Source organism: Podarcis cretensis (assembly GCF_951804945.1).
Source record: "Podarcis cretensis genome assembly, chromosome: 1".
Taxonomy (NCBI): Eukaryota; Metazoa; Chordata; class Lepidosauria; order Squamata; family Lacertidae; genus Podarcis; species Podarcis cretensis.
The window spans coordinates 74,612,427-74,636,276 of record NC_137170.1 but is presented as its reverse complement, the minus strand read 5'-3'; the positions used below and the strand labels follow the sequence as shown (position 1 = coordinate 74,636,276).

General features: G+C 41.9%; 1 protein-coding gene and 1 long non-coding RNA gene across 6 annotated transcripts in view; one reads left to right on the top strand and one right to left on the bottom strand.

Moving 5' to 3' along the window:
• The window catches only part of KCNC1 (potassium voltage-gated channel subfamily C member 1), a 117,681-nt gene that overhangs the window by 7,360 nt on the left and 86,471 nt on the right, over nt 1-23,850 (bottom strand). For all 5 annotated transcript variants that reach the window (XM_079966254.1, XM_079966255.1, XM_079966256.1 and 2 more), the window contains exon 2: nt 10,133-11,066. In XM_079966254.1, coding sequence (XP_079822380.1) covers nt 10,133-11,066 — 934 coding nt within the window. The remainder of the gene's footprint in view (nt 1-10,132; nt 11,067-23,850) is intronic.
• LOC307210990 lies at nt 1,074-23,606 on the top strand. Its single transcript, XR_013836239.1, has 3 exons — nt 1,074-6,169; nt 21,663-21,823; nt 23,484-23,606. It is a non-coding gene; the product is annotated as an uncharacterized lncRNA (long non-coding RNA).

Sequence of the window (23,850 nt, the reverse complement as noted above, 5' to 3'; positions counted from 1 at the left end):
TTGGACCCTGCTTCATATGAGCTCTCATCAACCTTTATGCCAGGGATAGAGAACCTGTAACCTTCCAGATGTTGAACTCCCAATTCCCATCATCACACTTGGCCATTCTGGCTGGAGCAGGTGGGAGTTGAAATCCAACAACATCTGGCTTCCCAGTCTCTGCTGCATGCCAATTTGCTTGCATCAATTGTGCCTATGGCATAAATAATGCAGATTGTGGTTATTATGTTTCTGTTAATGTCTTCAAATTGAAAAGTGACTCTAGGATTAGGGGAAGCTTGGGTCCTCATAAAGGTATACCTAGGAAGCACCTAGTGTGGCTTATGGCCTTATAATAACATCTAATGGACACTCCAGAATCCCCTACGAAAGCCAAACAAAGCACTCAAGGAACACATAATACAGAATTATATTACAGATGAAGCTTCCTATAGTTAAAACATACAAGAGAACAACTGAGTGGCAATTTATCAAAGTGAGCAAACCAAGGAAGCATCTTATCATGTGCAACTGCCACACATGTGCTGCATTTGCGTGTATTGGAGGCTGGGGGAAAGGATTCATAGCATTCTTCTATCCCAACATACAGCATGTAACATAGCATGTTATATATATTTCATGCAAGCCCTTCCCTTCAAAAAAGGTTGGGGAGCTCACATTAACCATTTATTTGTAAATATATATCACATGTAATGTTCTAGATATGGTAGTTGTTGTTAATTTGGGGATAATTTTGCTGAAGGGGAAGATGACAAGATTTTATTCACCTGCCCTGAGTTGGTAACTATGAACTTTTCCAAAATGCAAGTGAATTTTTTTACGCCAATAAACCAATTGAGTCATTGAGTTTGTTGCATTTATCACTGGTTATGCTTTACTCCCTGTCTTACTGAATTGCTCATATGCAAATTCCAACCCTGGCTGGGGGACACAATTAGCATTGGTGCAATAGCCAGGGATTAACCTGATATGCACTATCCTTGAATGGGTGGTGCTTGTCTTCTCTCCTAAAGAATTAAAGCTGGGTGAGGGGCACCTCTGTATGTGGTTGTGTTCAGAAATTCAGAAGGTTACTCATATCCCAGAATTTATTTCAAGGGTCCAAGAAGCAATTAATTCAGCGAAAAGTATAAAAGAGGGGGGACTGGTGCAATATTCTGTGTCAAAGACTTGACAAATCTAGGAAAACATATTCCAGGATATCCTCCTCCTCCTCCATTTCCTCCTGACATAATTCAGGCAAATGGTAGGCTGATATTAAATTAAAAAATGCAAACTATGATTGGTGCTTTCCTTCCAGATGCACAGATTGCTGACTCAGAAGTAATGTCAAACTATAGTTTGCCTAAACCAGGAAGTCAGGGAAGGAATTGAAGTGTGTAAAGCAGAGCTTTCCAAACTGTGTGTGGTGACACGTTAGTGTGCTGGCTGCACTGTGCAGGTGTGTCGCAGAAATGCTGTTATAAGGGTTAAGTTTAACCCCTAGTTTGCTCATGAAACTGAATTACTGTGTTGCAAAATGATGCATGTCTAAAAAGTGTGTCACCAACATGAAAAGTTTGGAAAGCTCTAGTGTAAGGAAAGTTCATGACCCTATGGCTCAGACAAAGGTCAAACCATCGTTTGACTGTTTTGTCCAAGCCATGATAACCTTGGAATATGTGCCACGATCAAGTTTTATTAGTGTCTTCAATTTAAATAATATTGGAAGTTGGTGGGGGAATTAAAAAATGGAGTTTAATGTGGGATTCAATTAATAAGTCCTAATAGCGGAAGCCTACACAAGGAGTTCTGCTTGTGCAACAGGGCTTCCCTTGGGCATGCCCTGTCAGAATGATCAACATAGTGCAAAGTTATGCCTGCTATGGTTCTTTGGGATGCATTCAGCTAAGTTTTATTCAGAAATAAATGGACCTAAGTTACTCATGTTCATTCATTTCACTGAGGCTATTCTGAATAAAACTTAGTTGAATACCAGCCTTTGGGAGGAATTCAATATTGCACTAAGATGATGATCATGATGTCAGAACAACCATTTTGGCTTGACAAATGGAACAAATCATCCTCTCCCCCCCCCCATAAGCTGTTCTGGGTAGGTAGGGGGGTTCCTGATCCCTCCAAGCGAATTTCTGGGTGTGGGGGTGCCCAGGGTGAAGAGAGGGGAAAAGTTCCCTTGTGCAAGGAGAAGTCCTCTTTAGTTGAATCCTAACCTTTAGAAACTTGAGGAATGAGGCTGCAATCCTACCCTCACTTGACCAGGAGTAAGTCCGACTGAATTTTTGATGAGAGCTAAAAGTTCAGATTAATCAGTCTAAAACTGATCTTGTATCTCTTAGGCATGCTGAGTAATTACAGAGTTCTTAAGAGTATTAACCTCTGTTTTGCACCATAATAAACTGAGGGCAGGTTGCTTCCCTGTCAGCTTCAAAACATAAATACTAGACCTATGATGTAAAAAGCTTATTTAAAAATAATAAAATGGTGATTCAACCAACTACTTGCCTAGCTTTTGTAAAGTGTGAGGCTACACTCTCTGGTCAAATTCTCATCACTGTATTACTACAAACAGTCATTGCTTCCTCCAAAGAATTCTGGGAGCTGTAGTTTTATAAGGATGCTGAGAGTTGTCAGAAGACCTCTCTTCCCCTCACAGAGCTACAATTCCAAGGTTCCTGTGAAAAAGGATTGATTGTTAAATCACTCTGTGAATTGTAGTTTGTATGTGCTGGGGAATAGGGGCCTATTAACAATTCTCAGCACCCTTAATAAATTATAGTCTTGCCTGTTTAAAGTGGTATCATAGTGCTTTAAATATTTGGTGGGAATGTGCTCCTCCTGTGTATTTAGGATTTATTATTTATAATGCTGTCTGGCTGAACTGTAAATACTTTTTGCTCCCCCAGCCCCCGTTCTCCATTTATGTGGTTATATATAATGTATTTTCTCTTCTTTATTCATCCAAAACAATGCTTACAAATATACACCAAAGGAGAATGAGGACATAAACCCAAGATTTTTCTCCTGAGACTTGAACACAAAACTACCTGTAAATTGATTGTTCTCTGAAGATTTACTTTGTAGAAAATAAAATGTGTGTTTTCAGGCAGGCTCTAATTCAGCAAAATATCCCATTTGGTTTGTGCACCAGACCATGTTCAGAGACGAACACTGGATATTTATGTATGCCAGAGCTTGGGAGGGATTCAAAAGGACAAAACCCCATGTTCTGTTGTTTGCCTTTGAATGGTGATGACACATTCCAGTTCTAAATATGCACACTTTCTTGCAAGTAAGTTCCATTGGAAGACAATGGGGCTCACTTCCAAGTGAACAGATTTAAGGATGGGTTACCAGCACACAAGGGCTACATCAATCATAGATTATAACACAGAAGAATTACAGAGGAAGATACAGTAAACCACAGACAGGTAATGATGAGATGATGAGATGACAGCTTGGAGAGAATATGGATGTAAGTACAGCTGGGAGAGTTAGAGTTTGACAAAAGCTATGGTGTAAGTGATTTTGAAACCAGGAGCGAGATTATTGTTCAGCCAATATGTTCTTGAAATTTTCTGCTGGAGAGCAATGCAAATTAACTTGTTTTCCATGCAGACAGTACTAAAGAGAGCAACTTAGCCAGTTAGTGCCATGTCGCATCAAGTACTTACTTTTTTTTCTTTGGGCATTAATACCTTTTGCATCAGGTTTTGTGTGTCACAACCTCAATGGAGTTTACCTAGTCTGTGACATCCCTTGTTGTTTTGATTTAATGAACTGTATTCTAATGTCCTCTGTTGCCCAACATGGAGCTCAGGTTGATAGGAATTGAAGAAAAACATCAGAATATAAAATGTGACAGTCTGTAACATATATAAGTTGCAAGCAACATACAGTAAGAAAGAAACAAATAGTGAGAAAAAGAGAGAGAGAAAAAGAGAAACATGAAGAACATGTAAAAAACTTAATTTGTTACTACACAGCAATCACGTTGATTTTTAGCTATCCCAAAACTTTACAGTTTTAATGTAATATATACATAGAGTTTTTTTATCAGTGCTGTCATTTTTTAAAAGCCTTATAATTTTTTTGTATATTTTAAAATGCACTTTGATGTCATCTGCATACCATAGACTTTATGCTGGCAGAATTTAGCTTAGCATGCTAAACCCAGAGGCCCTTAAACCCAACCTACCTGTGAGTATTTACTCACCAAAGTGTTGGACTGGATCCCTCCAGGAAGTGTAGGTCTCAATAAAGGTACTTCGGGGAATAATCTCTCACAAACCTTATTGGCCAACGCTGTGACCTCCCTCCTAGACAATACCACCATTTAGAGGCACTGTTTCTTGGAGTGAGGTGACATGTTGGTTTACTGACATCTGGAGACAAGGGGTCAAAATGTGAAGGTCAGGCAGTCTTTCTTTGACAGGTGACTCTGGAAAGGTGCAATCCTGAAAAAAATGTTGTTCCTGGAAGCACTTTCCTTCCAAAAATGTACCTCAGAACCAGAGGTGGTCTTGCAGTACTTACAGCCTCACTCACAGTGGTACTGTACCTATGAAATCAAACTAAAATTATAGTAGTTTCATAGTAGGATGCTATAGTCAAAGAACAGGTCAGATATCTGGGGATATTTCACTGTGCTGCCTAACATAGCAGGGAGAGATAATCATTGCAGAAGCTACCTCTCCAAGCCACCACTTAAGATCTTACAGCACCACCATCCGACTTGAGTTTCAGCCTTAGGTAATAAATAACTACAATATGATGATCTGTAGAATATGAAATGTATGCCATTCAAGGAGCAGAGATGACTTTGAAGGACCACGAGGGCAGAAATGGTTTTGTTTTATGAAAGCAACAAGTACAGAAAGACTTTGGTTGAAGTTTACATCATGTATAAAATAGTAAGAAGTACACCAAGACTTGAGTTCCACACAAAACCCCATTTGTTTGTTTTTGTTGCTGTATAAACAGCCATAATTTGTTCTGTGCATAAGCAGTAATGTAGTAGTGATTTACTACAGTATCCAAAATTCAAATGATCAGGTCTTCAGCTCCCCATTTATAAAAGTGAAAAAATGCAAAGGCATTGCAAGGACTGATTTCTTTTAAAACCCTGAAAAGCTTTCAGTGAGACCACTATTTTGCAAATGATTTTCTTGGCTCTGCCTATAGCCAATAAAATTCGTCAGACCCTGACATTACAGCAGTGATGTCAATTTACCTCAGTGCAGAAGGTCATAGCTGTCATAGCTTGTCATAGTTGTCAATGTAATCTGTATTTGCCCCACTGTCAGTGGGCAAATGGCTTTGTGGGATGTCACACAAGGAAGAACTCCTCATTTCCCACCTGCTCATTTCTTTTGGGTGACTGACAATCATACTCATTAACACCAGTCAGTAAAATATCTTAGCTGCACTGTGCTCCTTGCAAAGCATCAAACTATGGGTAGACAATTGTCCAGTTTTGATAGTTAAGGGCTCAGAATACAATAGCTTCTGTTCCTTAACTACACATGGGGTAAATCAACTAGTAAGATATAAAACCTCATTGATGTAAAATTCCTTTAACACAAGCAGCAGATTTATGTTTCAGCCCTGGAAGCGAAGGCTCAGGTGACAGTTGATATTATGGTCACTGAACTGTTTTGCGATTAAGTATTGAAATATGAAATATATTGAAGGAGCTCCTGGCACTTTGAGTTTAAAAACTATTTGATTTATTCCAGGTAGTCAAACTAGGTCAGGATGAGCAAAGGTTTTCAAAAGATGGTGCAGGTTCTGTGCCAGGTTTTTTGGCTGGCTGGCTGGGAGGGTGGAATAAAGGTTCAGGGGTGGGGAGGGACATAGAGGTGGAAGTTTTATTCATTTATTTATTTCATAATCCCTTGATTCTAAAAAGAAACCCTCAAGATTGTTCCTACTCCTTATTGAGAGAACACAGGCAGAGTGGTAATGCTGATTCAGAGCTGTGTGTTTCTTTAACATCTCAGCACTGATTAAGTCTGAAAACCCCACAAATCTAAGTTTCTAAAATCTCCATGCCTTTTTTTTTTAATTGAAGGCCCAGAAATGAGCAGACTCTTGTGTGACTTTAAGTGACCAGAAAAATAACAGAGATGCATAATCTCTCCCCCCTGGTCCTGATGAGACATCAGGAAAGGTTTGGGTTCTACTACGGTCATGCTGATTTTTGTAATTCATTTTCAAATGGAAAAAAAATCTGACTCTATTATGCCTGTTGTATAAGCATACTACAAACCTGAACACAGGAATGATTTCACCGACTATGGTGTGTTAAGTGTGGGCTAGGCCTTAGGTCTGGAACTAGTTTAGTTTCCATAAAAAGTTTAGAAATAAAATACAGATAGGTAAATGTACATATAGGAAGAGAGGCCGCTCCCTTATTCTGAGCCAGACCACTGGTCCATCTAGATCAGCATTGTCCACACGGTCTAGGCAGCTCTGAAAGGTTTCTGGATGAAGGTTTTCCCCAGATCTTGGTGATGCAACCTTCTGCATGCAAATGATGCGCTTTGCCACTGAGCTAGGGCCCTTTCCACAATGTACTTCTACATTCATTTACGTCCACTAACTTTGTGGGGTTATACTTATATGCAGCTATGGTCAGGAATCACCCTTCAATAAGGCAAAACAGTTATTTTATTTTTAAAGTAAACTATCACTTATGAGGTAGTGCAATGCAGTAGCATTACTGGTTGTTCCAATTTTAAGTGAGCCACAAAGGCACAGCGATCGAGACTGTGATACAGGAATCTGCACGCTCACCTTAGCTGAATCAGCACAAGCAAAAAGTGGTTATTCTGTTGATTCTGAGTGCTGAATTCATTCCTGCGTGTCTTATAGACACATAACCTTAGGCAATTCTGAGGTGCAGAAAGCATGAAACTACAGCCTATACTTCTCTGCACCTGCAGACCTCTCTACGAGATCTGGTGGGGCCATTTTACTCTCTCCAGCATTCTGTGAGTTTTAGCTGTACCACTCCAAAACTCAATAGGGGAATATATATAACTTAACATGGTGGCTCTTTCCGTATAAAGGTTAGGGTGCAGAGAACCTGAGTAGGCACTTAGAAAGTGCTTCTGCACTGTAATTTCACTGGTGCTGGCAGTAAGGACAGTTGGGTAGGGTTATTTACATTTAATTCAATATGTCTATTAACACCCAGACCCAAAGAATCCACTCTGGATTCACAGTAGACTAGAAACTACACTGAAGCTGGTCAGAGTGTTACTAATGAGCCATGTACAGGCTACTCATTAAGTTTGCATCTCCAGCAACTCTGTAATGTTTAGCAATTGGTTCTTATATGATTTACAGAACCAGATAGTAACTGATCACTGTTGAAGTCTTTATAAAGAAAGAATGGTATTTTCCTTTGTATTGGAAGGCAAAACCCTTTTGGCTTTGTTTTTAACATTCATTGCTGACACTATCCATCCCTGGTACTGAGCCAGATGAGATTCCCTTTGGCATCTCCTTTCCTCCAAATTCTGTGCTGCCCAACCCCTAGGAATAACAGTCAGAAGTCTGAGTGTGGTCTACTAGTGATGACTGCAGCAGGCCACTTGCACGCAGACAATGGGTTGTGCAGTGGCAATTTGAGAAAAACAACAATGTCCCCGAATATTATAAACCCCTCACCACAATGCCTTACAACCCTCCCCCAAATAAAATATGCACGTTTTGCTTTAGGCTGCACCAAATGAATGAGTAGGTCCTGTAATCCAACTGATTTAAACAAAGTACAAATGGGCTCTGGAGCTGATGACAAGCAGATACGCATTAAGGTTCACACATGCAAGCTGGCCACATCTTTTCTCCATGTGATCCTTCTCATGTATAGGACTGAATGGCGACCCCTCCATGTGAGCTGGGCTGCACCTAAGTGCTGCTCCAGTCACACACAGACAAATGGCTGCTGGAGCAGTTCGGTTCATACTTTCCCACATACAAGAAGAATCACACCAGAGATAACAGGTGGCCATCAGGACCTTTTATGCACAGGGACTGCATGTGAGTTCAGAGCATTCATGAGAACACAGTGGTTCCACACTGCACCATAGATACACAATCTGCCACGATCTCATTGGGCAGTTGGATGTATGTGACATGCTGCTTCATGAGTGTCCTCTTATCCTCCGTACTTTGCAGAAACGTAAACCATTCCTATTTACTCATGAAGAAGGTGCTCCATTGCTTTGTGATGGCATTGTGATAAGCATTTGCAACCTGAGGAGAATGGACAGCAAAAACCACATAGGTGTGCGCGCAAAGGGTAAAATAGTAAAGAGGCAGTCATTGCATGGATTGTGGCCAGCCTGGTGCAATGGAAGTCTTCAAATCAAACTAAAGGGTTAACTGAAAACAAACAAACAAAACAAACAAACCCACAGCAAAATATAGTGACAAAAATGAAAGCTCTTTACCATTTGTATGGAATATTACAGAGTTCTGCAAAGGAACAAAGTTAATTTTCTGCCATCACTTTCCCATCTCTTAAAAAAATTAATATCAGCATTTGGCACTGGTGAAGCCACACACACAAAGGAAAGTCACGCTTCTTTTGTGTTCTTTCAATAGCATCCACATGCATGGCTATGAAATGGATAGAGGAGATTTTTCACCCACATGGAGTGATAAATTAGTTTTCCGCCAAAAATAAATAAACATATAAATGATACTGCAAGACCATCATAATTATAAACTGGTTCCTTAAACGTATCCCTCACTACTAAAGTTTAGCATGAATCACTGTATAAATGACTTTTATCGCAATATATCCCAATGGGAAGTATCTTTTAAAAATAGGCTGAAGGTTGCATATGGCTGCAACCAATGCTTGTTTCACCGGCCAAAATAATTTGTGTTTATTAAGTTTAAAAGTACTATTTCCCCCCACAGAATTGGTCAATGATATTTATTCCATGGGTAGAGGTAGATTATGGGGTTGAACTGATCAGATCAAAGCCCTGTAACTTTGTGTGCTCTTTGAGGAGTCTCATAAAACTGAGATAGTCCCATAACTAACCACTAGCCATGGGATATTATAATATATTCCATGATGACTAGTATTTTTATTCCCCACCCCCAATGTTGAACTAATATGAAATATAGTTTAGTCTGACTGGGAATATTTTCTTATTGCTGTCATTTATCACTATAATTAACAAATAATCATAATAAAGTACCCTGTGAGATTATCGCTCATGGCTCTTCAGAATAAGTCTGCACAAAATGGTCAATGTTCTCCCCTTTTCAGTCAGCCTTTACTGTGAGGAGGGTTGAAGGAGCTGTAGACTGTGGACCTTTTGTGAGAAGGCATTGATGCTCCTCCTGTCCACAGCTCTAAATGCTAAGCTTCCATGTTGATTATGTCGCTACTTGTTACAAAATTGGTTGGGTTGTGTGATGTGGAATAAACACCCTTACATTTAGCCTTGTTCCCTTCTGAATCACATTGTGTTTCTGTGGGAAGTCTAAGCTATCATTCTAATGGGTGGCTAACCATCTGAGAAAAAAATACATGGTTGTCTCATGAAATCTGCATGTATTGATGTAAGTTTATCCTTTAAGGAGGCACCTGGTTTCTCTAACGTAAATGGTGTTCTGCAACTCAAAAAGCATCTAGGAACAAGTGGGGAAAAAAAATATCCAGGGTGTGTGGGAATTGTGTACTTGTGTGTGCTTGTTTTGCTGGGCATGACCTGCGCCCTTGGCTCCCAGTATGCCAGGAAGCATTTCGCTTATGGGAACCATCGTGATGTATTAATGCAGCCCGGCAAACATAAGCTGTAAATTTCTAAAAAATATTCTTCCACTAGCTGTATTAACTCTTAAAATCTTTTGAGTGTCCCTTTAAACAGGACCAGTATTAAGGCTCCTAAAGCGTGCTCTCCTAAGTTTCACTTGTCAGCTTCTCCTGTACCATTTTGTCCCTGCAACCTGTATGTCCCACACATTGCTCCATGTGTGGTGGTGGGACAGTAATGGGATAATGTGCTACCCATTGTGCTAAGAAAGCAGTCTGACTGAATCTTTCAATCTCTACAAAGGATGGAGGTTAAAGGTCAGATGGACATTCCTCTAAGAGGTTTCCTACCTGCTCTGTTAATTTCTAACATTTCTTCTTGGGCGAGTGGGCATGTGTCGCTCTGAGTACTGTGGTGTGGAGAGTTTATGACAGATTTACAATAATTGGGGGATCCCAGCTGGGGCGGCCGTGGGATATGCTTCTTTTTTTTCTTTGGTAGCTTCTGCTTAGCCATAGCTAAGGAGTAATACATTCCGAAATTGTTCACAATGACGGGTACAGGCATGGCAATGGTCAGCACGCCTGCAAGAGCACAGAGGGCCCCCACCAGCATGCCTGACCAAGTCTGAGGATACATGTCTCCGTAGCCCAGGGTAGTCATGGTGACAACAGCCCACCAGAAGCCAATGGGGATATTTTTAAAGTGTGTATGTTCGCTGGCACTAGGATCATTGGGTTTAGCACCTATTCTCTCAGCGTAGTAGATCATTGTGGCAAAGATTAAGACGCCCAATGCCAAGAAGATGATGAGCAGCAAGAATTCGTTTGTGCTGGCACGGAGGGTATGACCCAAGACCCGCAGCCCTACAAAGTGGCGGGTCAGCTTGAAAATTCGCAAGATTCGTACGAATCGGACGACTCGCAGGAAGCCCAAGACGTCCTTGGCAGCTTTGGAAGACAGGCCACTGAGTCCAACCTCCAAGTAGAAAGGCAGAATGGCCACAAAGTCAATGATGTTCAAGGTGTTTTTGATAAATTCCATCTTGTTTGGGCAGAAAATGACCCTCATTAGGAACTCAAAAGTAAACCAAACGACGCAGACCCCTTCAATGTAGGTTAGGAAGGCCTCTGTCTCCGCCTCCCGATAGATGCGCACGTGGGTATCATTCCCAACAATTTCCGTCTCTGTCTTGTTAACGATGGGATTGAATCTCTCATGGGTCTCGAGGCAAAAGGTAGTGATGGAAACCAGAATGAAGAAGAGGGAGGCAAATGCGATATACTGTAGAGAGAGAAAACAGGAGAAAGCTGTTAGGCAGTAAAGTTTGTTTGTGAGGAGGGGAAAACACAAAGCATATAGAGATTTGATTGTGAGACATTAAAGAAAATAATACCAGTAGAAATGGCGCTGCCTGGCTGCAAGTGCTCAACACCCATTTGGCAAAGCAACAGGGGCCATGGCCAAGTTAGCTTATGATCATTGGAGTGGCTTATCTACAGTTTAGGAAACTTGTATTGAACTGTCTCGTTCCATTGTAAAATATTTTCTAGAGCTGCCAATACCCTGTAGTTTGGGGACTTATTTGATGCCTCATATCATGGGACAACCTGGATCTGATATAGATCCAAACTGAATCAGGGGACTTGTACAGCCCTAATTGTTTAAATAGGATTAAAAAGCCCAATTAAGCATATTGTCAGTGGCAAGGGGGTGGCAAACAAGTGAGATTCTTAGCCTGTGTCTCCTCCTCCGCCCCCTCTCTTTGTGACCCACTACAGTGGTACCTCTGGTTACGTACTTAATTCATTCTGGAGGTCTGTTCTTAACCTGAAACTGTTCTTAACTTGAAGCACCACTTTAGCTAATGGGGCCTCCTGCTGCCACGCCACAATTTCTGTTCTCATCCTGAAGCAAAGTTCTTAACCCGAGGTACTATTTCTGGGTTAGCGGAGTCTGTAACCTGAAGCGTATGTAACCTGAAGTGTGTGTAACCCGAGGTACCACTGTACAGGTTTAATCAGGGTTTAGAACTATGATTAAACACAGGGTCACCCGGCTGCTCTGGATTACTCTGAGCGGACCTGACCCAGGACAATCTGGGGATGTCTTGACCTGCTCTGGGCCAAGCCCAGATTGGTTCAGGATCTGGGATTTGTCCCAAGACAGGGCACAGCCCTAGTGTTTTGTTTCACTCTGCATCTCAAAATCAAATTCTTTTCAGAAAAAGTATATGTTTAGATTCTGTACTAAAGAGGATATGTGAATCCCATTTTGATCTCCTGCACATTCTGAAATAATATGCAGCTGATGCAGCAATAGGGCCTGAACTGGGCACCATGCAGTTGTGACAAGGAGGCTGGCCTAGGATCCAATGTATAACAAATTGGATAAGTCCCACCATCTTCCCACTTTAGAAGGCCAGCTTAGTTGAGAGCTGGGGAGATGGTCATCTCCACTCATTCGATACATGCACATGCCCAGCTATGGGGGGGGGGGTTTGGTTTCCTTGGCCACTCACTGAACCAAAAAATGAAACTAAAGTACATTGGCCACAGGTAAATAGGACAAACCATCAGGGTGGCATCAGGAACAAGCAAGCAGGTATAGTTTTGCTAAAACAAATAGTTTCAAAATAAAATAAGGAGCAGCAGGCTATCAAGGCTGGCTCAGAACAGAGCTCCCAATTGCCCTATTTTTAGAGTTGCAAAGTAGAACGAATCACTTAGGGCGGAAGAAACTTTGCTGAATATGAATTGAGGCTGACTTTGTACCACAGTCCTGTAGAGCCCTGACATTTCCCATAGGAGGCTTTATCAGGGAGTTTTCACACTAATATAGGGTTCCTTTTTCTTTTGGTTGGGGGAAGCCCATAATCCACATTTATGCATATCCCACATAAATTGCCAAATAGCCTCACTGCACACGCATGGAATGTCCTGGCTTATATGCAAGTGGTGTAGGCAACACAAAGGAAGTAGCCCTGTAGATATTAAAAAACCCTGTTTTGCATCCCAGAGGTACCTGGATGCTAGAACAGCAGCACTGGAATCCCTCCTCCCATTCATGGCTTGTTGGCTCCTCCTTGTTTCCTATGGAGGTCAGGCAACCCTTTCTCCCAACTACAGGAACATAGGAAGCTGCTTAGACCACTGGTCCATCTAGCGCAGTTTTGTCTATACTGACTGGCAGTGTCTGTCCAGGGTTTCAGGCAGGGCATTCCCAGTTCTACCTGGAGATGGCAGGGATTGAACCTGGGACTTTTTGTATGCAAAACAGATGCTCTACCACTCAGTTATGGCTCTTCCCCCACTAAAGCTCCACTCGGGGAGGGGGAAGGTTGTGACCATCTAGATGTTGCCAGACTTAGTCCATCTTCCTCTTTGCGGCGGCGATACCAGGGTTCCCCGTTAAAGGGGTTTTTGAAGGGAGGCTTTGGCCGTACGCCGAAAGGTCGTCATTGCTCTCCCCTGCGGCGGCGTAACGGGGGCGGCTATCTCTGCTTGAACATATGTTCTCCAGAGCCGGCCCATCCCCCCCCACACACTGGATAACCCTGATGCTCCCTAGGTCCCCGGCTGGGGACTAGGGAGGGAGAACGCCCAATGCCTGAGCCAAGGTCTACCCACATTTGAAATTTAATAAAGTTGTGGCCAATTTAATCCCATAGCGCGTTGTCTAGAGTCGTTATTCCACATGACGGGGGGGACCACTCGGGATCTGGGGACTCCGCCTGTCCACGCAATGCAGAATGGCCTGCACATATTTACTAAGTGTCTCTTCAAATTCCTCTCTTGTATTTCTTATCTGGGGGGGGGCGGGGGGAGAGAACAAAATGGTTTCAGATCGAATTCTCATGGGCTTCAATAGTTCTTCACCCAAATATGATATCTGGTCCATTACTTTATCTTCATTAATATGGCAGTATTCATTCAGAAGTAAATTAATCTTTTTTTAATGCTACTGCACTGTTAAAATCTCCTGAAGGTGATAACATTCTCCCAAGGACACCAAGGTTACTAAATATTGATCTTTTCTGCTTCTGCCTGTATCAATATAATCATTAGTGACAAAAGCATTACTCATATTTTACTCCAGTACTAGTACATCTTGCACAAGAACTTTCCCAATTTATCAGTTTTAAAAATAGAAATAACAACAACAAAAAAGGACTTATTCACACCTATTACAACACTGCCCAGAAACGGGAAGTAAAAATCCTAGAATGTGGAACTATGTATGCAGTGACACCGTGACATGTGAAACACAAATATTTTCTAGTGAAAGATCAATGCACAGTGTGGTAAAGGTAAAGGTAAAGGTACCCCTGCCCATACGGGCCAGTCTTGACAGACTCTGGGGTTGTGCGCCCATCTCACTTAAGAGGCCAGGGGCCAGCGCTGTCCGGAGACACTTCCGGGTCACGTGGCCAGCGTGACATCGCTGCTCTGGCGAGCCAGAGTCGCACACGGAAACGCCGTTTACCTTCCCGCTGGTAAGCGGTCCCTATTTATCTACTTGCACCCGGAGGTGCTTTCGAACTGCTAGGTTGGCAGGCGCTGGGACCGAGCAGCGGGAGCGCACCCCGCCGCAGGGATTCGAACCGCCGACCTTTCGATCGGCAAGTCCTAGGCGCTGAGGCTTTAACCCACAGCGCCACCTGCGTCCCACGACTTATTCACACCTATTACAACACTGCCCAGAAACGGGAAGTAAAAATCCTAGAATGTGGAACTATGTATGCAGTGACACCGTGACATGTGAAACACAAATATTTTCTAGTGAAAGATCAATGCACAGTGTGGTAGAATAGGCCAAATGTTACCTCAGGGATAGGGCCAAATGGAGTCTTCCAAGTATCTCCATATGGCCCCCAAAACTCTGTCTATATCACAGCCCCTCTCCAAAGGTCAAACCTGTCACTGAGTGTCTTTGACTGAACTGTGTCCTTGAACACTGATAATGCCCTTTGCTTACCTTGAGGGCGGTAGCTTACTGTACAAAGGCAAAATCACATTTATTGCTCTCCCTGCTTTTATCTGTGGTCCCACTCACCACTGGTATGTGGCCCTCAGAAGTCTGCCCAAAAGGCAATGCGGCCCTTGGCCTGAAAAATGTTACCCACCTTTGTGTTAGACTGAGAAGTCCTCGTTCAAATCCTCAACTAGTCTTGAAGATCACAAGAGGGTGTTGGGCAAAGTCACAACCTACCTCTTATCAAACATCCCATACAGGTTTGTTTTGTGCATTAAAAATGGGCTGAGAGAAACAATAGACATTTTAGAGGATAGGCTAATATTTCAAACTCATCTCCAAATACTGGAAAGGGGAACAGAGGGCAATGGGAAGAAATTTAAGAAGGACAATATAAAGTGTTGCCTAGCAAAAATCTAAAAGCACAGGTATATGATATGGGCTAGCTGCCTTAGCAACTGTACTTCTGGGAAAGAGTTGGGAGTAATACAAGTTAAGAAATGCATGGCTCTTGCCACTTTAGGATTAGTAGCTGAACCCTCCTTGTTACTCTTCCAAAATCCACAGCTGGGTTTTAATACTACTACTACTACTACTACTACTACTACTATTACTAATATTAATTTGTATCCAATTTTTCTGCCTCAAAACAGGCAGAAAACAGGCTTATGGGTGACAAATAGCAACAAAGCTATCCTCCCAGCAACACCCATCTTTTGCTTCTCCCTCACCTAGTATTGCGTCTATATTTCCCCTGAATGTCAGAGAAGAGCCTCTTTCCAAGTTTACCAAATAGCAACACTTTAGATTTAATAAGATTAATATAGTTCTCAAGGGCATTCAAAGAAATTTACACCCATTTCTGTTCAGCAGCTAGTTTTTGGAGGGCTATTTCATAAGTGAGGTAAATGATGGAGGGTGAAGGCCTTCGCACGCATAAACACACACGGCCTACTTCAGTACTGTCACTTCCCTTCTTTTTACAGTTCTTCAGCAAACCATTTCCCTCCATCTAGGTCCCACCCTGTGGGAACTGGTTATAACGCTGAGAGACACTAGTGGGAGGCTCATGCAAAGCATAAAAATGCCTAAGACTGATTCTTGAAATCCCACCAACCTCTTTCTGGTCCTCTGAATTTGCCCGTGATATGTATGTGCCCAGTGGTGTACATCATACTGATATACTGTTGTGGTAGTGTCTGAAGCAGGACCAGCTTTAATGTGTGAGGCAATTCTTGCCTCTGACAGACCCTTGAAAACAATTATTTCAACATTCAATGCAAATGCCTGCTTTGTCTTGAAAAATGAAAACAACATTTTCAAAGCTGAAAGAACAACATATTCCCTCTGGGGGAGGCCAGCAGCAACTGAATCAAGACCAGTCACAGATGCATTTCCAAACTGTTGTTCATCCTCCCTTGTGAAACATATTTTCCCCTATGTTGTCATTCTCCTTTTCTAGGCTAGTCTCCGCTGTTGCTCCCTTCTCTATGAAGAAAGAGAGGCTGCACGCTCACCATACATTTAAAGCATATTTTCCTCACCCCTACCCTATATGAATCCTGGGAGCTGTAGTTTGTTAAGGGTGCTGGGAATTTTAGTTCTGAGAGGGATAAACAAAGACTATGTTTGCTGCCAAGCAATGGCTGTTTCCACCTGCCTTGCCTAGGAGCATTCATAAGGGAGCTGTTCTGGAAGACCTGTGAGGGGAGACCGACTGTGTTTGCTGTCAGAGGATGGTTGCCTTGCCTCACCCTCCCGTCCTCTCACAGCAGCTGATTCCAGAACTCTGAGGAGGCGTTCCCACCTTTTAGGTTGAAGTGGGAAAGAGGAGAGTCCTATGCACTATTGCCATCTGCTTTGTGGCTATTTTTGGATATGAAGTTATTGGACTTTTTTTTTCTTGACCTACTATGCTCACTGAAATGTTGATGTATTTAAAATTAATTGCTAATAGCTGCCGCCAATGCTTTCTAATGGGTACTCCTGGCAGCTGAAACCCTCAGGCATAGGCAAACTTGGCCCTCCAGATGTTTTGGGACTACAACTCACATCATCCCTGGCTAACAGGACCAGTGGTCAGGGATGATGGGAGTTGTAGACCTAAAACATCTGGAGGGCTGAGTTTGCCTATGCCTGCTATAGGTAGACATAGCAGCCCAACTCCCCAATGCATTACAATGTGTAGACCAGGAAAATGAAAGTCCCAAAGTGCCTGAATGAGTCAACCTAGTGTGCAAAACGCCCTATGATTTCCTGTGGCACAAAATGGCACAAAAGCTCCAGTGCTTTTTTTATAGGACTCTGGACACCAGGTCTACTGCTCCATGCTGTGGTGGGGTTGAAGAAGTGGTGTTGAGGCATCATTGCTGGCTTTGCTTCCCCTAAATACAAGTGACAACCCTATACCTCTCAGAAATTGAAGGCTGATTCATACATGCAGGAAATTACTTAATATATCAGTGCTTCAATATGGCACATTTGATGACTCACGTAATGTGTCTGAGGTGATGCGAGATCTGTGGCATTAGATCAGTGTCGACTCATTCACACATGCAAATTATCACTTGGTGTCGTAGTTGTTAAGTAAAGGACATTCATGTGCATAATCATCTCTTTGTTGATACCTGTTCTACACATCTACCTCCTTATTATAGGAATAATGAACCTGTGATCAGGGCTGTCTTAAGCATTTGCGGCGTTGGGGTGCAAAGACCCGCCCAGTGCCCCCCAGGTTGCCCAGTCCCAGGCGCGCAGGAAGGTGGAGCCGACCAGCCACCTCAACGTCTCGCTGGCTCAGTCGCCCCCAAACTTGCAGCACAGAGCCACCCGCAGCAGAAGAACCCACTGCGGTGCTCCAACCGATGGGTGGGCTCTTCCCCTGACTCAACTTTTGGGCCCTGGACTCTTGGCCTGGAGCCCCTGAGAGCCTGGTGCCTGGGTGCCCTGCACCCCTAGTGCCTATGGGTAAGACGGCCCTGCCTGTGATTTTTCTGGATATTGCTCAACCATAACTCCCATAATTCCCTGTCATCTGTCATGCTAGCTGTAGCTGATGGGAATAGAAATCTAACAACGTTTGGAGGGCCGCAGGCTTCCCCTCTTGCTTTAGTAAATGGTCATGAACAGACTTTTTAGAGCCAATTTGAATATAACATTCTTTGTAAGCTGAATGATATTTCTTCCCATATTGCTAAGTTGGATCACCTTCAATCATCCCCTTAGGTCACTGGTCAACATTTTCGTAAAGGATAGGAGGTTGCAGCAAATTATTCAACAGCAACAAGAACAGCATTAAAGCACCCAGAACATCAGGAAGCAATGAAAGCATTTGCTCTCCACTGATGTGTATGTGCCCAGGTGCCACAGCTACTGGTGGTGCTGCTTGCTGCTCTTTACCCTCTATAAAATAAAACTCTATATAAGATTCTCCAGATCTGCAGGGAACAAGCAGGGAGGAGCAAGGAAGAGTTTTCTGAACATGAATTTGCATCCCCAGATAAATAATGCAAAAAGTGATGTTTGGAAAGGAGAGTTGATATGCATGCATAATCTCCAATTACAGCTGGCAGCAAATTGTAATGCAGATAGTTCAATTGAGCTATTTTAAGAGAAGCGGAAAGCGAGGCTCTTGCTTTCCTTGTTAGCGAAGTATACCATTGCCTCTTTTATATCACCTTCTGATTAGAGGAACAAATTATTAAAAAAACCCTCATCCTCTGCTGACCTTTGTGAGGATTCTCACAAAGATCCTAGGCACTTGTAGCTCATAGGTCCAGGAGGGGAGAACTTCTTCTGACTGAAGGGAAAGAGGAAAGCAGCCAGACATAGTGATTGGTATTGAGCTCAATGTTCTCAAGGGCACATATCAGGTCTTGGGTGTCTCTCTCTCTCTCTCTCTCTCTCTCTCTCCCTCTCCCTCTCACTCCGATTTTTAGTTTTCTTGGGTATCTCAAATTACAAAATCCAGCAACATACACTTTTTTGCTCCCCACTTCCTCTTTCTTTGAATTCATTGTTGTCTGCTTTCTTTTCCATCCTTCCCTCTGTCAAACATACTGCCATATTCATTCATTCATTCATTTCCTTAGGTATGCAGCATTATTATTATTCTTCCCCACCTTTTCTACTGACAGGACTTGGCAACTTACAGATAAAAACAAGAATGGCTAAAAACAGAAAAATCAATCACTAAAATACAATTAAACATTGATAGATTTAATATACCGTATTTTTCTGTGTATAAGTCTAGGTTTCCCCCCTAAAAAATAATGTCCAAAATTAGGGGGCGTCTTATACACAGAGAGTGCTGAGGGTGGATTTTCTTAAATCTGAGTCCCCCCAAATAGGGGGTGTTTTATAGGCAGAAAAATACAGTACATATATAAAATCTATTTTAAAACACTTGGTAGTGTGGGACGAGGGGTGGTTGAAGATTCTGCTGCTTGCTCAGAAACAGCTGGAACCTTTGCAAATGTTCCAGCTGACCTCATGTTAATAGAATATTCTGAGCATTCAGTGTGACTATTTTCACAATTTCCACAAGCTGAAAGGCACTTCCAAACCACCACCTCCACCTTCCCTATGACCCCCAAATTGACTTTTGGAGCTGAGGAAGGCAGTAGTGGATGCTCTCAGGGCCGAGCCATGATGAAAGGTTTTGAAAATGGTCTACAATAAGTGTAAAAAGAATATTATTTCAGACGTAGACCAACTCTTGTATCAGTTACAACCAGTCAAAAATCAAAATGCCAACGATGTCATGGAGCTAAGGCAGAAAGTCAGAAATTTGAGTTTGCAGGCACTAAAACAATATGCTCAGAGACAAAATTACACTCAAACTGATTGACAAAGGGCTAAAAAGGCAGATGACTTTATAGACCAGTAGATAGTTTACAGTAGACATTTACGGTAGACATTTACAGACCTTCTAAAGTCAAAGGGGCATAAATTGAGATGATGGCTCAGTCACACACAAACCAGTTTGTGCATCAGACATCCTAGGGTACCGAGGATAGCGCTCACATGGCCATGAGCAACACAGTTGTATAAAGAGCCATTTCTCAGACTCTGACAAGTTGCCTCTGCCTAGAGCTTGTCCAGCTGTTTGAATTACATGCAGTATTCCACATGGGAAATTAAATCACTTCTGTGCACAGGATACCAGGTGCAGACAAAGCCAAAAATCCCTAGCTAAAGTAGAAATATGAAGCGCTCTCTTTACTACTGCAATGTCATTGTATGTTCGAAATGCTCTCTTCATTGAGCTATGGTATTTGTATATCCTGAAACTAGGGCTGAAGTCATAATTTCACTGGATTTCACGTAGATACAATAGCCTATTGTTCAATTGTATCATGCAAAAGAGAATCCAAAAGACAAGATGTACTAATAGAGCAGATACATTCAAACTGAAGGCTATTCTTCATTTTCATAAACCCAACACCTACCATGCCATTTTAAAACATTTGGACAAGAAAATTGGCTTCCAGGTGGAAAAATCAAAACTGGAAACAGAACTGTTAGATCCCAAAATCAAGAACTTGTCAAGAATGTATAACTTGCTGTTGAAATGGAACACTCAGGATGAAACAGTGAAATCTGCTATGATTAAATGGGCACAAGATGTTGGATGTAACATTATGATGGCTGACTGGGAACAGTTATGGACCACAGGTATGAAATTTACGGCATCTAATGCCTTAAGAAAGAATTTAATGAAAATGATCTACAGGTGGTACATGACACCAGTCAAGCTTGCAAAAATTTATCACTTGCCCGATAATAAATGTTGGAAATGTAAAGAGACGGAAGGTACATTCTTTCACCTTTGGTGGACATGCCCAAGGATTAAGACCTTCTGGGAGATGATTTATAATGAAATGAAAAAGGTATTTAAATATACCTTCCTGAAGAAACCAGAGGCCTTTCTCCTGGGCATGGTTGGCCAATTGGTGCCTAAGAAGGATAGAACCTTCTTTATGTATGCTACAACAGCGGCAAGAATACTTATTGCAAAGTACTGGAAGACACAAGATCTACCCACCCGGGAAGAATGGCAGATGAAGGTGATGGACTACATGGAACTGGCGGAAATGACTGGCAGAATCCCAGACCAGGGAGAAGACCAGGGAGAAGAGTCGGTGGAAGAAGATTGGAAGAAATTTAAAGTTTATTTACAGAAACATTGTAAAATTAAGGAATGTTAGAAGGATGCTGGAATGAAGTTATGTGGTTTTAGCAGAAATGTTATAAAGGACTAAGTAAAAATGGATTGTTAATTGGTGAAAGAAGAGAATGTAAAATTACAGTATATTAAGATAAACTATTAGGATAAAAACAAGGATGGAAAGGATTTGCTGAAATATTTAACTGAACCAGAATACAAAAAAGGGAGGTGTGAAGAGGTCAAGGAAACAAGCAAATGAAAGATAAGTTATGGGAAGGTTTGATTTGTGTGTTTTTTTAATTGTATTTTTCTGTGTCCCCCCCTTTTTTTTTTGCTTAATCTGGTGTTTGTTCTTCTTTCCTTTTGTAACCTTTAAAACTTGAATAAATATTATTTAAAAAAATAAATAAAACAAAGGTGTCTTTAAAACAAGGTGAGTCCAGAAGACCTGCTGAGTCTACTTGCTTAAGGGAAATGGTCTCAAACACAAAGGCAATACATACTGAAGCATGGTGTAGACAAGCCCATATTCAGGCTGAGAGAAGGACAGAGCTCCGAGATTTTCTCTGTAAGAATCTGGGGTGCTAGCAGTTCCCCCAGAAAATTGATGGGGCAGAGAGAATTTCAGACATGTGCGAAAGTTAAGCTGCATTTCACCTTTGCTTAACCTGCATACATGTTTAAATAAAGCACATATTACAAAACACTTGTAAACCTCCAGTTATCTAATTTCAAAGGAAAGAGAAGCCGAGTACATGTTGCGTCCCTGGAATTATCATTGTTTGGCGAACAGGACACGTGTGAGTTTGCTCTCTGTGACTGAGTGTACCGTGCAGATAGAAGTGCCAAGGAGCAGATCTCACCACCGCCTGACTCCCCACAGTGCATAGAAACAGAGGTAAATATGTGTTTGCTGTTACATAACATATGCGACAACCTTCACCTCCTTTGGAGATTGTTATAAAGCTTCCTCAGTTGCTAGATCAGAACGTGACAGATGAAGAACACTGGCGATGGAAATGCATGAACTGAAATAAGGAGCAGCCAATGAAATGGGTTATGTGTGGGAGTTCCATTTCCCACGGCTCAACACTTGTAGAGAGCTGGAGATTCCCCATCCCTTTCTTAGATGTAATGAATATGTTAATTTTTAATTATTAGAATGTTTATAAACTGCCAGCTCATAAAAAAAAATCAAGGTGATGGACAATAAACTTCATTGAAACATCTTAAATTTATGAGATCATAAAATACAGAATAACCAACATTGCATCAAATTAATTCTCTAAAAATGCTTGGTGAAACAAAAAACCTTTTCAGCAAGCAATGACGTAACAGAATGGAGGAGCCTGTCTGATTTCAAAAGCAACAGCGCCCCAAATTACCGGTTGCCACTAAGCCAAAAGCCTTCATTTGTGCAGAAACTAAATAGCCATGAAACATCTAGGCAGGCCTCAGACTATTGGACGATTTCGCTCAGTACTGTCTGCACTCATTGGCAGTTGTTCTCCAGGCTATCAGGAAGGCGTCTTTCCCAGCCCTACTTGGGCGATGCCAGGGACTGAACTTGGAAACTTCTGCATGCAAAACAAGTGTTTTACCATAGATCAGCTCCTGGCCTGCTCTTTGTGCACCTAAATATCTCCTTGTTTTTAATCAAGATGCTGTTTGGATAATAATTTTTCCAGATGGTGCTTGTTTATTCAGGGGTTGAATTTAACATTGTGCTATTAAGAATGTTCCACCAGCATAAGCATTTATGCTTGCCAGACAGAACAATCTCCGTCTCCTCCCCCAACATGCTGTTCTGAGGGTTATACTGACCACCCTTGGGCATTCTAAGCATGAGAGGAAGAGGAGGAGGAGGAGGAGGAGGGAATCCTATTGCACAAGTGGGACTTGTGCTGGCTTCTGCTAGCACTACTGTTTAGTCAAATCCAGCCCTCAATCTCTGCAGCTAGGTGGCCTTTATTAAGAAACAGCATGATTAGGAATGCCAACTCTCAGGATTTCACTAGCTGCATTTATAGCACAGAGCAGTCATTGCAAACCAATGCTAGCTTACTATAGACACCTGGTTCCTTTGTACAGGAACTGGTATCCATTTGCTATGAATGGTAATAACTGGTTCATATACTGTGCACAATAATAGTTCACAATATGAATTTGGGTCTTTTTTGCTCTGAAACCATTGAGTCAAATCAGAGCAAAGTATTGATTTTGCTTTGATTTGACCCAATGGTTTCAGATGTCTGATGGCAACAGTAGGCATCTGGCAACCCACAGGCCAAACCTGGCCTAAGAACGATTCCCGGCTTTTGCCACAACAGAGAGGAAAACATGTGAGAAACAACACAGGATGCAGTATGTACAGGTTTCCCATAGGCGCTTTCTCACTCCTAGGATGAGCAAAATGCTATTCTGTTTCCTTGTTGCTCATATTTCAATTTTATAATGAGTAGCACTGTTGTTTTTCTAATTGATAGTATTTTTAAAAATTAATATTTGTATGTTTTATGATTTTTGAAAGCCCATCTCATAAGCTTTGAACATTTCAGGTTCACAATACAGCAGAATCAATACAGACTCTTCCAATTGCCCTGCACACAGCACCAACTCTGAGTAGCTTTATGCTTGTAAGCTTTATGGGATTATAAACCTTGTGTGTAAAAGCCTTGCCCTCTTCACCAAAAAGATTATAAGCAAGTAGCAATCAGCCTCCTAGTTCTCTTTTCTTCTGTTTCTTGTTGCCAATGCCGTGCACTGACATTAAGGCAATCAATAGAATAGTTCACTTCAGTGAACACAGTTATTTCAGTCACAGAGCTGTTCACATTGATGTTACCCAGCTGGGAGATATAACAAAGAAGCAAGCTTAGACATAGACAAAGCTTGCTCTGGAGGATAAGAGATCGTCTACTTGCT